The sequence below is a fragment of the Conger conger genome, chromosome 14, assembly GCF_963514075.1.
Source record: "Conger conger chromosome 14, fConCon1.1, whole genome shotgun sequence".
In the NCBI taxonomy this organism is placed as follows: Eukaryota; Metazoa; Chordata; class Actinopteri; order Anguilliformes; family Congridae; genus Conger; species Conger conger.
The window spans coordinates 32,233,722-32,250,283 of NC_083773.1; the positions used below are offsets into that span (position 1 = coordinate 32,233,722).

A 16,562-nucleotide genomic window follows, 5' to 3' on the forward strand; every position below is an offset into this window, starting at 1 on the left:
AATTCAATTTGGCTTGTCGTTTCTCTCTCTGGGTTTGGGTGTCACAGACTCGACTCACACGGGTAACATTGTGCCAGGCAGGAAGGAAAATGTCATTCAAAAATAATAATAATTCTATGGATATTCAGTCTCATGAAATGTTGCCATTCATCCTTGTAGCATGAGCATCTGGAGTAGGAACATCCATATACGTAGTCTGATACGTACTCTGATATGGTTGAACTAACACTGCACGTTTTATTGTGTGAAATACCATTTTTTTCACATTTCACTTGCATACTTTATCAGATGGATAAAAATATTATATGGTGCATTTTATGCTTTCCCCCCACATGTATGTGTGGGCAGTCTACTTGTTTTAGCCCAGCACTATGCCACCTGATTCAACTAAATACCTAATAATAGTCATCAATCAAGGCTTTGATTACTAGAATCAGGTGGCTTAGTGTTGGGCTGGAACAAAAACTGGCCCCCACACCTGCCCTTTTCTGATAAGATAAGACACCCCTGAGCTAGAATCAGCATTAGCATTGGATGAACTGACTCTGGATCTGTTAGGAATGTTATGGCAGATGGGGAGTTCAAACTGGACATCCTATACACATGGCAGAATGTATAATTAGTTCACCTGTTAGGTGTCCTTCTACAGATGTGAAAAATAGTTACAGTAGACCTGCCTAACTTACAGACAGCCCTACTCCATGGAATCCAGTGTTTTCTGTCATAAAGGAACAAAGCAGGATTTATGTCGATATTTTTAAAAACAAATTGGTTCAACACATCTCTGCAAATGTTCTAACAGTCTTATTATTACCATTTAAATTGGTTTTTTCTCTGTCCCACTTTACTCTCTGTGTTTCCGATGCTTATCAGGCTAATCCAAACGACAGACTCCCATTTCAGTCACATTAATTAGCAGAGAGAGAGGGAGGGAGAAAGAGAGAAAAGGGGAGAGCATCAGTCAGAGAAAGGGGTATAGAGAGAGGAATGACTGTAGAGAGAATAGGTCATTGTCTCCTTCATTGTCATCATCGCTTAAAAGCTTTCACACTTATAACGCTGCAGTGGTAATATTGTGCATTGTCAAATCAGTCACATCTTAAATTGTATTTTATGTGAATGAACATCTGGGCATTTAGCAAATGCTCCTGTGCAGATGGACTTAGCTGAGGATGGACTCATGAACAGCACATAAGCTGACAGTGTGAGAGAGGGAGGTCAGAAGGAATGAGAATGAGAATGTTTCTTGTACTTTCTAGTCCTCTGCCATCTCGTGCATAGTCTGACACAGCTGTGCATACCAGCTTATATGCTGTGATCTGTCCTGTGCAACGTGGAGCTTTGCAATAAGACTGTGACATTTAAACCTTATAACATATTGTGCATAATACAAAATAAATATTGTGTAAGACTGCACAATGTTGATGTCATCCTCTCATTACTGAGGGAAACCGATTCTTTATTTATGTGTAACTGTCACAAAATGTGTCTTCTGCATTTAACCGATCCTAATTACTGAGCATTGGGCAGCCATAGTGCAGCACCTGGGGACCAACTCCAGTTCTGAGGCTTATGCCTTGGTCAAGGGCAAGAGCAGGAGAACACTGAGGGGCAATTTAGACTCTCAAATTAGCCTACCCTGCGTGTGGACTCTGGGAGGAAACTGGAGCACCCAGAGGAAACCCACACAGACACAGGGAGAAACTCCACGAGAAAGGCCAGGGTGGGGCTTGAACCCAGGACCTTCTTGCTGTGAGGCAACAGCGCTACCCAATGAGGCACCATGCACCACTGTGATGCTCTGTTTACCCTGTATAGAGACCTCCACTAACATAGAGAGAGCAGGAAGCATCCAGTGTAAAGTGAGACCTTGCTGATGTGTGTATGTGCTCATGGTGTGTGTATATCTACTGTGTGTTTTTGTGCATGTTCACGTGTGTGTGTGAGGAAGACAGACAGAGAGAGAAAATGTGCTTCCCTTAAAGCCTACTCATAGGTCTTCCTTCCTAAGTGTCCAGCAGGTTCACAGATGCATATGCCAGGCAGCTGACTGACCTCTGACCTCTTAAAGACTTTCCTTTCTGATGAAGCCCAGATGAATCTATTTCCATAGATCACAGCTTCGACTTCCTAAGAATGAACAGCTGTGGGGTTTAAATTCTGTTTTCCAAAGGGGGAAAGCCTTAACCTGGAATGTTCTAGAAAGGGTAGAGGAAGGATCAAGCCTTATAATGGCCGTATAGAAGTAGAATAAAGATGTTTAATGGCGCACGCCACACAGAGTTTTCTGACCACGTGCTGTCCCTCTCCGTCTCCAGGTGTGGTTCAGCAACAGGCGGGCCAGATGGCGAAAGCAGGCAGGAGCCAATCAGCTGGCGGCATTTAATCACCTGCTCCCTGGAGCATTTCCTCCATCTGGGATGGCGACCCTGTCTGCATATCAGCTCCAAGAGTCGACCTACCCCCCCACCACACTGCCGCAGGGTAAGACCCTTACACTCTACCACAAAGTCTGCTGTTATACTGTACAATTACATTACATTACATCACATCATTACTGGGGCGGCCTGTAGGTTAAGGTACATGACTGGGACCCGCAAGGTCAGTGGTTTGATCCCCGGTGTAGCCACAATCAATAAGATCCGCACAGCTGTAGGGCCCTTGAGCAAGGCCCATAACCCTGTATTGCTACAGGGGAGGATTGTCTCCTGCTTCGACCAATCAATTGTAAGTCGCGTGGGATAAAAGTGTCAGCTAAATGACATGTAATGTACAAGTGTAATTTTTCTTGCATGTTATTGCAGAGTTTGGAAGGCCTAATTTCAATATTAACCATGACAACATCAATACTTTTTGGTAATCGCAGGCTGGCTTTTTTCATGCTGGTACACGACTAGTACTAGGAGCTGCTATTGCATGATGAGGTAGTGAACAGATTTTCTTTGACCCATTCTTTTTCATAAAGGCCAAATAAAAATATTAGTTTTTTAGATATCAAAACAACTTGCTGTAGTTGCACAACACATATAATTACTGCAGTGTTTAATTTGACTTGTGTGAATGTCAATGGAAAGTACTCTATCCAGGCAGTATTATTGACATGGTTCTCATGATTCCCCTGAACCCTTCCCACACCCCCTTCTATGCCAGGGTCGGTCTTTTGTGGTTGTGTTGATGGTTGCAATCAGTTGGAATGAAAACCAGCATATGCATAGGCTCTATGTAGGCTGTGGTTGCGGTGTGTTGGTGGTTCCTGCAATGGTTGTCCACGGCTTTTTGGAGTCCTTTGCCAATGGGGGGGGGGGGGGGACTGTGTAGGAGGAAGGGGTTTGTCTGAGTTACCTCTCTCATTTTCTCTTTCTCTAGACGTCAGCAGCACCCTGCACAGACCCCAGCCCCTACCCCCTTCATCCATGCACCAGGGAGGGCTCAACGCCGACACCAGCTCTGCCTACTGCCTCCCATCCAATCGGCACGGCTTCTCCAGCTACTCGGACAGCTTCATGAGCCAATCAGCTTCTGGCAATCACATGAACCCAGTAAGCAATGGGCTATCCCCACAGGTCAGTTGGTTGAAGGGCACGGGTGAACGTCTTTTCCAGATATGCTGACTACATGGTAGACGACTAATTTGCAACAATTTAATTTGTATGAACACCGCTGTGTAGTAACTTAATTTAAGTGTCTGATTCATACAAGAAATACCTGAGAACAAATCAAATTTATTTGAGTGTTACAGCTCTAAGTCTGGGTTTGAAATGATGGGATTCCGCATTTGCTTGTCTATTGAATGAGTGTTTAAAATGAGCTTTTATTAATGTTTATTCTTAAATGCCAGATAATACAAACTGACTGGAATTGATGCAACCTACTGGTGAAGAGTGAATTATATGTAATTACCCATTGCTACTGGGCTGTCTTGTCTACCTGCATGAACAACAAGGGCTAACAAACAGAAAATATGATTGAGATGGTGCAGAAGGAACTGAAATTGAATTTCAATGCTGCATGTGTCTATAATTATGAACACTTATTCAGAGGGCTTATTTTCTGCCTTGGATGTTTCTGAAAGTCGATTGGAGAAATTCTGGTGTGACTATTTCTGAAAGAAGAAATAATTAAGGACTGTGTGGCAAAATGAGCTTTTCTGTTGGCACTGAGAGTTGGAAGATACAGTAACATCAGCTTCTTTGAGCATCTCTGAGAGTTTCCTTTGTAGTGGAACTGCCAATATGATGGTTTTTAATATTGATCTAGTTATTCATGTTTGCTGTAGAAGTACCTCCCCCACTGTTTCCATTCTTATAAATCAAAAAGATAAAATAATAAATCATATTTTTATATGTTACAGATTATACAGTACCAGCTTTAGCCTTGGATTTAAAACTTTAATTAAAACTGCATAGTTGAAATTCTGTAAGCCATGTAGTAGGGAGAAATAATCCCCTAACAGAAATATGAATTAACAAATTACACTGGCACAGAACATTGTATGACATTTCAATCATCTATTGGTTAATATGCAGCAATTATTTCCCTCCCAAAACTTGGAAAAGGTACCTGAACTGAAGTGTTGATTTTTCTGTTGCATGACAAATATAGCAATGATAAGCTCTATCCCCATAGGATTCAGTTGCCAGTTTTTAGCAGGTTTTCCATTTCAGTTTTAATCATTCTTTTTACTGCCTAGTATACATTATATTTTCAAATGCAAATTACATTCAGTGTATTCTTTTTTGTCTGTATGTGCACGTTTGTGTTTGTGTGTGTCGGTGTTTGTGTGTGCGTGTCTGTGTGGGTGGGTGTGTTTGTGTGTGTGTGTGTGTGTGTGTGTGTGGGGCGGGGGGGTGTCAGTGTTTTTGTGTGTGTGTGTGGGTGTGTTTGTATGAGTGTGTGTGTGTGGGTGTGTGTTTGTGTGTGTATGTGTGTGTGTGTGTGTGGGGGGGGGGTGTCAATGTGTGTGGGTGTGTCTGTGTGTGTGTGTGCGTGTGTGCGTGTGTGTCTGTGTGTGTGTGTGTGTGTGTGTGTGCTGTATTTTCTCTCTTTGTCTGGTTTTGATGGGTGACTGCTTTGCTGGTATGGGATGAGTAAAGTGTGATTTGCAGTAAATGGGTTCTTGCTGTGGTGTAGAGGGTAGTAATAGGATTGCGCTGCATTTGTAGACCCGGCCAGTGCACACGTCCGCTCTGATTCCAGCCCCTGCCAAACCCCGCACATTTTCCCATTACGCTGCACGAAAACTCTCCACTTTTATTGCCGCTGTTTGCATGGATTGGCAAAAGTGTGTTTGACCTGAAAACAATGTGACCGGCCGACAATGTGGCCCCATCCCACTGCACTGCTGGAGCCATGGGCAGGCTTGTAGCACACGTTGTATAATTACATGTCACATCTGGGATTGTTTGTACACACAGGAAGAAACGTGGTGTAAAGGTATGTTCTGGTATTGTCGGTGTTGATGCAAAATCAGCTCATTGCTTTGTTCTGGTTTTCCCGGGATTGTTCTCTTTTTTGAGCGACTGCCCCGGAAAATGACTATTCTTTCCCAGGATACGAATTGTCCCAGTTTTTTGTACTTCTAAGTGTCAGAGTTCCAAATAAAGCCGGATTCTTCTACTACTATTCTGCTTTTTCCTCTTTACGTTTAGACATCCAATCCCGTGTCTGTAGACAGGTAAAAATGATTAAAACACTGCGACGACTGGCCATATCCCTATTCTTCTTTTTAATTGGTAGCAGAAATATGAAAGTTTACCTTATCACCTAGCAACTGTTGCACGGGCTGTCAGTCTGGTGCATGCATCCAGTTCAACGACCCCATTAGTTAAAGGGGCAGCAGACAGAGTCCAGAGTAAGTGCAACTGCGTCAGGGTCAGGATCAGACGGGGAACCCCGTGGGGCTGGTGACTGCGCATAGGTGCCTTAATACCCTCAGAAGAGGGGAAGAACCAAAGTTTTTCATTGTTTGAGCCCCCTTTTTGTGAATAAACGCACCCTTGAGTGCTTAAAACTGAAACTTGTGTCTCACTCTAAATTATACGCATATCTCCCTGATTCCCCCTCTGGTTGCCACAGAGTGCATCTACGTCAGGACAAATAGAGGTAAGAGAGGCAATACTACAACATAGTATATTTATGGTTTAAATATGGTTTAACGCCCCGCGTCGCACCCCTATTTGTGTGGCAAGTTGACAATAGACTACGCTCTGTACCTACACACTGATTTAATTGACGGTTATAATATCGAACTCCATCAATGATTTGTGGTGCATTATTACATATTTAGTGATGGTTACTTCTAGTGAATGCAGAACAACGATTTGTAGTTTAGACCTACTAATACTAACATTTTGACAGCGTACGATTTTCCACATATAGAAATAAGCTTCACTTTATATTATATTAGAGTTTTTATTGAGGTTAGTTTTGGCAGGACTAAATCACGTAGCGGAAGGTGATTTGCCTGAAATGCTTCCTTCACTTTTGCCTTAAATAGATCCTTAAGTGAGTTTGTCTTGATCCATGTTGATGGTAATGGTAGGCTACTGCTGTTGTTCATGGTACAGTACTGTGGAATAGTGAGGAAATTGGCTGTTTGCTTTATCTCGAGTAACCAAGCAGCATACAGTGTACAGTATCCTTTTCATTGTTTCGTACTGTTATGAGTACTTAGGCAAAGCTTTCTGAAATCTCATATTGTGTTTCTTTTTTTCCCTGCATACTACTTTATTTCACACGCTGACCTCATCCCATATCACTTAGACTACCTTGTTTCAGTGCTTATGCAATACGTTCACCAAATCATAATTAGTTTTTTGCGGATGTTTTGCATTTTCTATTTTGTGTTCTCTGCAGTTTGTATAATGTGTCACCACTGAATGACAAGGGATTACTGTACCTCTGAACTCATTCTGTCACCCAGACTGACGATGCCTCCAGGTATAGGCTGTTAGTCAGGCTGTTGTCACTGTCCACAATTAAGTCGAGTTATGTGTTGAAAATGTGGGTTCCGACTGCATGTTTTCCAGTGATATAAAACTACACTGTAATCCTATGAATTGTCCGTAAAGCAATGCATAAACTCAAGATATTTCTATTTGGAATCCAATTTTATTTTTAAAAATGCGTCCTCTTCATGAGTAATGTGAAAAATATGACTGACCTTCATGTGGAAAAGGAAGCAATGTTTCCAGTCTACTCTGTTTAGGGATAAGCTTTAGGAAATGAAAATGAACTGAGCCAGGCTAGCAGAAGGTCCTTATATCAGCACACTGCGGTCTATTGAATACCACAACAGCAACAAAAAAAGATAGCATACCGTGTATGCCCAGTTATCAAATTTTCGCTTCGCCAAATCTGATAATGCTGCCTATCATAAAACTACGAATAATTCAGTTTCTGGTGCCAGTCGGCCAAATCAGTGGTTACTGTATGTTAGGAGTAGACGAGCATACAAGCTGAGAACGGTCTCCTCTGTGCTTTGGAAGAAGGCGTTCTACTTCACACTTTTTGGGGACCGATGGGTGAGACGGGGGAGGGGGTAGAGAGCGGTACACTGGGACCGGAGGCACTGCCGCGCTCCTCAAACGCTCCCTTTGATCCAGGTCCCCGGGCCTGCTCCACTGTGTGCTGCATGCTCGCCCGGCCCTGCTGATGATTCCTCGCGACTGTCTGTCAGAGATAAGGGCGGGGGGGGGCCTCTGGACGCTTCTTACGCATCGCAATAGCAGCACAGCCACTTTAAACCGGGTGAATCAGACTTACCACACAGAAGCAGCACAGCCACTTTAAACCGGGTGAATCACACTTACCACACAGAAGCAGCACAGCCACTTTAAACCGGGCGAATCACACTTACCACACAGAAGCAGCACAGCCACTTTAAACCGGGCGAATCACACTTACCACACAGAGCCTGCACTGTCGGGGCTGTCTGAGGAGGAACACATATAGACCACTGTGCAGTCTTTGAAATATATGGATTGATTTCAGTTGAAGTGTGTGTGTGTGTGTGTGTGTGTGTGTGTGTGTGTGTGTGTATGTGTGCGAGCATGTGTGTTTATGCATTTCCTTTCTTTGTTCTAGTTTTAATGAGTGACTGATTTCTGGTATAGGACGTTTTTTCCTTATATTATTTGATATCACTTACATGCTCTCCTTTCAGTGCATGCTGTTCTTTAAAGACCAGAGCTGCTTGTTTCATCACAGTAGCAATAAATCTTCTGCTGAGAACAAATTGGTTAATGTGATCTCATTCTTCACCAGTGCTCTATCCGATATTGAATCCCTTACATGTCAGATCACTTCACTTTTAAATCCAAAGAAGGCAAATGACTCCTGACTCCAAATCAGTTGAGTCAGGTGCTGTGGGGATTACAGGAGTGGACTGAGGAGTGGGTTCAGGGTTTGAGTAGTGGAATGTGCTCACAGGACACGCACCACTTGCAAATCTGAACACATTGGACTGGTATTTTGTACCCCATATTGGACCTCAGGTTGGACTTTAGTCCATATTTACATTTTTACATTCTACAGCCCCTTGAGAAGGCATTTCACAGGAATTATTTTTGGTGTTAATCTTATGAGCTGAATCTGCACTTCAAATGCACTTGAATTGCTTGATTACCAATTGAATACAGAGCCAAATGGAAGTATATATATATATATATATATATATATATATATATATATATATATATATTTTTTTTTTTCCCCAAACATTAGTTGATGATAACAGAGGCGCAGAGGCCTGTGTAATCAGGAAGTAATACCTTTAGCCCCAGTCTCAGCGCTGCTCTCTCATTGCTTCCCTTCTGGAAGCTGAATGCACAAAAGTGGCCAATCGGTGCAGAGGCTGTCCTTTTGAGAAGTCCCAAGGTCACAGGGTCACAGCCTCATGGCTGCAGAAGCTTCCAGACTACAGTGAAGCTTTCCTGGTCTCTAAAAACGTTGGGGTGGTGTGTGTGTTTTAGGGGGTCAGAGCCTGGAGATCAACTGCCTGTTTGCGCTTCCGGTTAGTTCCAGATGCCACTCTGGCAGGTGCAGAGATGTTATTAATACCGCTGACCCTTCAATTTCTCCCTATTTCTCCTGTGACCCTGATCACAACATACATTAATCCAGTCTCTCATTGACTTCTGGCTTCACCCCCATACTGTTTGTCCTGAAACCACCCGTTGTTGTCCAATTTCATCAAAAAGGTTTGTTTCCTCTCCCTTGCACTCACTCTGTCTTGCAATCTTTTTAAAATTTACCTAAAAAAACCTCTCTCTCTCTCTCTCTCTCTCTCTCTCTCTCTCTCACTATATCCTTCCGTCTCTACTCGCAGTTTACAATAATAACATAAGATATGGTGGAGCCCCAGCTGACATGGACAGATTCCAGCTGAGAGCTATTTCACTGTTTATTTACATGTGATTATGGGCTATGAGGCGCAGACATTAGCTCTGTCAAGAACAATTTGACTTGACATTCTTCACCGGGTCTGCCCCCTGCTGTTTTCCGCAAACAGACCCCCACCGCACCCTCCTCCTTCAGTCCGCAGTCTGTGAGCTGCCTCACATTACTGTCACAGCTAGGCCCCGCTGCACACAACCTGCTGTTGTGGAATCGTCATTAAGGATTGCCATTTGATTGGGGGGCTGGGGAGGTGGGGGGGCGGGGGTGTCATTGTGAGTGGGGGAACTGTCTGGAACCAGAGCAACGAATAGGGCTGATGGGGGAGCTACTTTTTCACAGTCACTGAATCGCCCCGCAGTAACTCAAATGCACATTCTCGGTGAGACTAATCGGATTGTGCCACACACGTTCTCCAATTTCAGCCAAATATAGAGAGTTAACCTTCTGTGTTTACTGTTTACCAACCTCTTGGGGGAAGTCGCGATACGAGGAGGTGCAGGGTGGGGGGCATTGCAGGCTTATTTGTGCTGAGAGAGAACCATCATCCTTTAGGCAGAAGAAGTTGTTTCTTTATAAAAGTTCAAGCCGAGCCTATTTGTGGTGAACAACTGCATCAGGCACAGTGTAGTTATCAATCTGGCCTGCTCTAATGAAAATACATTCTGCTCTCAGTGCACTTTCACGTGAGAGATTTGTTGTATTCCATGACATTTCGCATTGAATGCGATCAGTTTGATTGATTGATCAGTTCATTGTCCTTTCTGTAAGTCATCCTGAGCTGATGTCCTGGAATTACAATGCAGTTTCAATCGTCAAATACAGTCCGAATATACTGCTAAGAGAAAAAACTAAAAATAAAGTACCAGATATATTATTGGAGGTAAATAGCTTATATTATGGAAAATAGGGGCCACCAATAAACAATATGCTTCAGCTAGGGCAATATGGCTAGAATACATTACAGTACCTAATGCTAATACTAGATGGTGGAGTTACGGAGTAGACAGCACAGAGCTAGTTTGGTACAGTGCTATCCAAATGTCCTTCTGTATTTTGACAGCTATTAGCGGGGATTCAGGGATTTTACCATGGTAACAGTAGCACACCAGCATTGGGTAGATGACAGGAGAAAGTGGGGTGCAGTAGATTACTTCTTGCCCAGAAAACTTTCTTTACAGAAGTTATTTTACAAACCTACCTCTCTGGGAGAGCACTACAGACTGTGTGCTGTGTGCACTGGTGACACACTGACACTGCACTGTGCACTGGTGACATACTGACACTGCACTGTGCACTGGTGACAAGCTGACACTGCACTGTGCACTGGTGACACGCTGACACTGTACTGCGGAATGACACACTGCTCAGTGATGACACTCCATGAGGACTGACAGCTCATTTGCACACCCACTAATCAGTCTCATCAACATACAGCTTCTGCCAATCAAATGCATAATTGAACACAATTAAATGCCCACCCCCCCCCCCCCCCCCCCAACCTATCTCACTGGTTTGTCCAAGTCACCCTCCTCCTGCCAGTCCTCAGGCCCTTCTCCCGTTTGGTGAGCGGATGCCTCTTTTCAGTTGAGATTAACGTGCTGCTACCAATTAGCATGATGACACGCAGCTGTGGGGGCGGGCTCCCGTCATCTGCTCCCTGCCACTGGGCCGGGGTTGGAGGCGACGCATTCATTAACTGTGACCAAAACGTTCTAATTCAATTTATGCGCGGCGTTATTTTTAAACAGTCATTTAGTCTGTTCAGATGAGGGCCTAGCTTGTCCCAACAAGCTGTTTCCCCCTAGGAGAGGGCAGTTATACCTGGAGTAGCACAGAAAATCCCACGACACAACACCCCCCCCACCCCAAAAAAGAAAATATTACTTTCTTTCAACATTTCAATCAAAATAAATCTACAAAAAAAAACTGTCAAAATGTAAATTTACATTTTCTCCAGTTTTTTTGTAAGTTTTTTTCCAATTTGGATTAAAAAAATTTTATTTATTTTTTCATTTTTTTAAATAATTTTTGATGTTATATACTACCAGAATGTGGCATAGCATAGCAGTAATATAGACTTACATAGAAAATGCATTTCACTTGGTTGCTTTAATGATTAATTTTTAGCTTAATTACTACACAATCTCAAGTAATTAGCATTTTAATATTTCTTAGCAATATCCAAATACTTTATTCCTATGTGAAAATGGAAAAATATACTCTATAAGTGTAGCCTGAGAAACGTGTTTCTTCCAATGAAAAGTACAGCTTGAATTGCGACTCGTGTTTCTAGAGCTGGGTCTACAAGTTTGATCCTCATACCCTCAGGCAGTGTGTGCTTTGCTGTAATGGTGGCTTTAATTAATGTTTCTAAAGCTTTTTGAATGCTGTGTGCCTATTTGTTTTGGTAGAAAAAAAAATCAGGGATATTAATTCCTGCTTGGCCCTGGCTCTCTAATCTCTGTTACCCGCCCTGGATTCATTGCTTCTTTCTCATTGGCTGAGGGCAGGAGAAGACTAAAATGTTAGTAGAATGTTTTGTGACCAAACAGGAACCTGTAGTGGAGAAGTGGTATGTGTGGGCCTGCTCTAGGTCACCATACCTTCCACTCTTTCAACCCCCCCTTTCTCTTCTCAAACTGTTATTCATGCCCCCCACCCTCACGTGCAAACTGCAAGGCCACACTGTGTGAATAAAAGCTAGAAAATGGGCTATAATGCTGTATGACTGTGTTGCAGCTTCACAGACTGTGGTGATAAACCTCAGGTCACCTCTGCTCAGACTGTGGTGATAACCTGAGGTCTCCTCTGCCCAGACTGTGGTGATAAACCCAGTACTCCTCTGCCCAGACTGTGGTGATAAACCCAGCACTCCTCTGCCCAGACTGTGGTGATAAACCCAGCACTCCTCTGCCCAGACTGTGGTGATAAACCCAGCACTCCTCTGCCCAGACTGTGGTGATAAACCCAGCACTCCTCTGCCCAGACTGTGGTGATAACCTCAGCACTCCTCTGCCCAGACTGTGGTGATAACCTCAGCACTCCTCTGTCCACAGGTGATGAGCATACTCAGTAACCCTGGCACGGTCCCAGCGCAGGCCCAGCACGACTTCTCCATCTCCCCGCTGCACAGCAGCCTGGACTCCTCCAGCCCCATCTCCGGCAGCTGCAGCCAGCGCTCCGACCCCATCAAGAGCGCAGAAAGCCTGGCCCCCTCACAGCCTTACTGCCCGCCCAGCTACAGCGCCGGCTACAGCATGGACCCCGTCACTGCAGGCTACCAGTACAGCCAGTACAGCCAGAGTGAGTGGAGCCCTTCGTCTGTCCCTCTGACCTCCTGGCCCAATCACTGCACCTCCTCAATGTGCCTGCCCCCCTCCCCATGTCATTTTCTCAAAATGTTAAAGTGAATCCATGTGAGGGGCGTGGCCACGCTGACCTCTGACCTCAGCCTGGCCCATGGATGAGAGCATACACATGTTTCTGATGGACTAGCAAAGCAGCCTCAGGTGTCGAATTTGTCTCAGATGAGAGCGGGAAGAGGGGCACATCAAAGACGCCCCAGCGGTTAGCGTGACCCCTACCTCACACACACATAGACATACATACTGTACACAAAATACATACAAACGCATGCACACGCACACCTACAGACAGTCACATTCATATACACTAGATCATTGTGTGTGCTAGGTCTATAGTGATGCTGTCTTAGCAGATCTAGGCAGAACAGGAATAAGGGAGGTGGGGGGGGGGGGGTAAAGCAAAAAGAAATGTATATAGAGGGAAATGGTGAGATAGAGGGGTTGTGTGTTGTACTTGTATACGCCTCATTGAATTTATGCCTACTATGTTGTGACCCATGGCACTCATGGTATTTTGTGTGTGTGTGTGTGTGTGTGTGTGTGTGTGTGTGTGTGTGTGTGTGCGCTTGTGTGCGTGTGTTTGGAATTCAGCAGCGGTGGACTACCTGGCCAAGAACGTGAGTCTGTCCACACAGAGGCGGATGAAGCTGGGAGACCACTCAGCCGTGCTGGGACTGCTGCAGGTGGAGACAGGACAGGCGTACTGACCACCCCTGCCAGCATGCCCAGTCCCCAACACCTACACCCCAGCCCTGTAGCATCCTGCAGAGCCTCAGATACTGAGCATGTATGAAAGCGAGAGCTGAGGGAGAGCAGGACATACTACTCACAATGGAACTCAAGTAATTCTGCACTTGACATTTAGTATGTTTTTTTTGTTGTTAATTCATCATTTCAACAGTAGATCCACCACTTTTCTCTCCACCTGGGCCGCTCCTCCCTTACCACACAAAGAACCAATCAACCAATCAAGGCACGTAAGGCGCAGGCCTCGACCAACAGGAACAGTTCAGCTTAACTCCGCCCAAAGCCAGCACACTTGGTAACTTCCTGCTGCTGTTCTTCACTGTGGGTCCACTCTTTATAGAGTCTATTAGCAATTGGCACGACTATTACCATGATTTTTATTGTCTTTGTTTTGATAATAATTAGTATTTCAGTTTCTAGATTGAGGCTGAGAAGGAGGGAGTGGTTGTGGCGACCCTGGGAGGATTTATCGGGGGCCAGCTTGCTTTCATGCCCAAAACTCACTGTGCACCAGCATCTCTTTAATACATTTGACACAATACATTTTACCTTCTGTTCTTCAACTTCACATTGTAAGTCCACAAGAAGTCTAGCATGGTGGATTGATCTCAGTTGGCCACACTCCCTCCTTTTGCCCCTTTTTTTAAATAAAGATTGAATAGATATACTGATTTGCATACTTGAGAGAGAAAGAGATAGAAAATAAAATTGACAGACAGTATCCTTAATCACCTATGTCCATACTGTAAATCTCATCATTCCTCCTGAAAATCCATCAAACAATCTCCAGTCTGCCAGCTTACATGAAGGGCAGCATGTTGTCATCATTCTTGTATTCATCCCAATGTTTTCACAGACAATGAGATGATCATTTAAAGCAGGTTCCTACCTGGTTACAGGCTGCCCGCCTCATCTCTGGTCCAACCTGCATTCCAGAACATTCCGGCTCTGTCATGATTGCTGGTTTTTATTTGCTCTGATTCTGATTATGCAAATGGAATTACAATGTGCTGTGGGAGAAAAGGTGTCTTCTGAAAAGGTCTTTTCTGAAAAGGCATCTGATGTTCACATGCTTTGGAGTAGGGCACATGCTCATCAGCCCTAAGTGATATCAAAGGTTGTGGCAATGAAGCTGATAGATATGATCGAGCATTAAAAATGGGAAGAAAAAGGCCCTTCCTGGCAAACTCCAATACCCAGGTTATTCATTCAACTTTTGATTTCAGTGAACAACTCACAATTTATTGAACCGTCCATAGACAAATTCCACAGCAGACAGGATTGATTTTTATTTTTCTTATTTATGAAGGTTGTATTGTATATTAAAAGTGACAGCTGGCATTGCTGGAGTAAGCTGGTGGCCTGTAGCAGTCTTTTTTGTCTTATAAATTCTGTTGCTTTGTCTCATATTTCTCTTTTAAATTTTGGTTTCCTTACATTGAGTTTATTTAACAAAACAATTTATTTTGGGGGGTTACAGAAGAGAATGCTGATGAGCAGTAATTGCAGAGTGATTTCTCTACCCGAGAGACTGTACCTGAGGAAAGAGATCCAGTCAGTGAGGGAAAGGGGCCATTCACTTTGAGTCTGATCTGAATTCACTTTGAGGTTGATCTGATTTACTTTGAGGCTGATCTGAATTCACTTTGAGGCTGATCTGATTCACTTTGAGGCTGGTCTGAATTCACTTTGAGGCTGATCTGATTTACTTTGAGGCTGATCTGAATTCACTTTGAGGCTGATCTGATTCACTTTGAGGCTGGTCTGAATTCACATCTACATTTTCATCTCCAAGGCCTGCTCTGTGTGACAGGTTGGACTTTCTGAACCTGGTTTCACTGTGGATGCAGCAACAGCACACACGTTTTTAAATGTATTCTGTGTATTCTTAAATAGTGTGTCCACACATTCTGAAAATTTGGGGCCTCTCTTTAGTTTTTCTGGAATAAAATGATTGCAACCAAAATACCTTATTTGGAAATGCACAGATATCAAACGCATTGTTGTCCCATACTGATATTTTTACACGTTTGAATGTGTTTTTCTGGACATACTGTATGGCCAATACCCCCACACCCCTCTTCATCCTAAATCTGTTGATTTGTCGTGTCCGTGTTTTATTTAATGACTTTTCTGTTTCGCATGTATGTATATTACCATGGTCTAATTTATTCTGCTCTTTGGAGTTTTAGAGTAGTGGGGACTTTCACTGCTATTTACTGCCTTCGGCCTGTTGGTGGTGTAACTGTAACACTGGCATAACTGTTATCCATTAAAACTCTAAACCCGCCTGAGACTATGGCTCCCCTATGTTTCTGTTTGTCTTTCCTCACAGTCAGAGAGCGCTTACATGTGCTCAGTTCCAGTGTGGTCGCGTTCTACCAACGTCAACAATCATCCACACCAACATAAATAACTGACCCTAGGACTCTGTGACTATGACCTACACTTGACTCTCAGATTCTCATTTGGCCCTGTGACTGTGACTCCCTTGCAGGACAACATGCTCCACAGCTACAGAAAAGCCCAAAGGAAGCAGAAGGGAGTTCAGCTCCACTCCTCAGTAGGAGGTCATTCATGCTGTTCAACAAGGCCTCAATCCCCCACCCACCCCTGCTTCAGCCAGGTGTACACCAGGTGTATAGTATACTCAGAAAAAATTTAAGAGCAAAATACATATTATCTGTAGTGAGCCCTTCAGAATCTGACCATATAAACTCAATGTAGGGAAAAGCATACAGACGTACAGTAGCATTGTAAAACCACACATACAGTGCGTCACTCAATTGCACATATTAAATATTAATTGAATATAAATGGACTGAGTAACCAAATGCATGGCTCCATGACTGTTCCAGGGCAGTGGACACCTGAGGATGTGTCACTAGCATTGAGTTAAACTCCTCACAGATGGCTCACACATGCTCTTACCATATGTGATGCAACTGCCTATTATTCTCTCTTCCGCTTCCAGAAAGGCAGCACATTGGTGAGTCAGCTAAAGCCTCTATTTGTGAGATTTAAGCCAGTTAACGTTTACTGTGCTGATGT

The 16,562-nt window shown here is 43.8% G+C and overlaps 1 protein-coding gene across 4 annotated transcripts in view; it reads left to right on the forward strand.

The window, feature by feature from the left end:
• Positions 1 to 13,471, forward strand: part of pax7a (paired box 7a) — a 34,727-nt gene extending 21,256 nt beyond the window's left edge. For 3 of the 4 annotated variants that reach the window (XM_061219147.1, XM_061219148.1, XM_061219149.1), the window contains exons 6-9: positions 2,319 to 2,484; positions 3,367 to 3,563; positions 12,456 to 12,702; positions 13,356 to 13,471. In XM_061219147.1, the coding sequence (XP_061075131.1) occupies positions 2,319 to 2,484; positions 3,367 to 3,563; positions 12,456 to 12,702; positions 13,356 to 13,471 (726 nt within the window). Of the gene's footprint in view, positions 1 to 2,318; positions 2,485 to 3,366; positions 3,564 to 12,455; positions 12,703 to 12,902; positions 12,909 to 13,355 lie in introns of all 4 variants that reach the window. The other variant, XM_061219146.1, reaches the window with a different exon arrangement.
• The last annotated feature ends 3,091 nt before the right edge of the window (positions 13,472 to 16,562 follow it).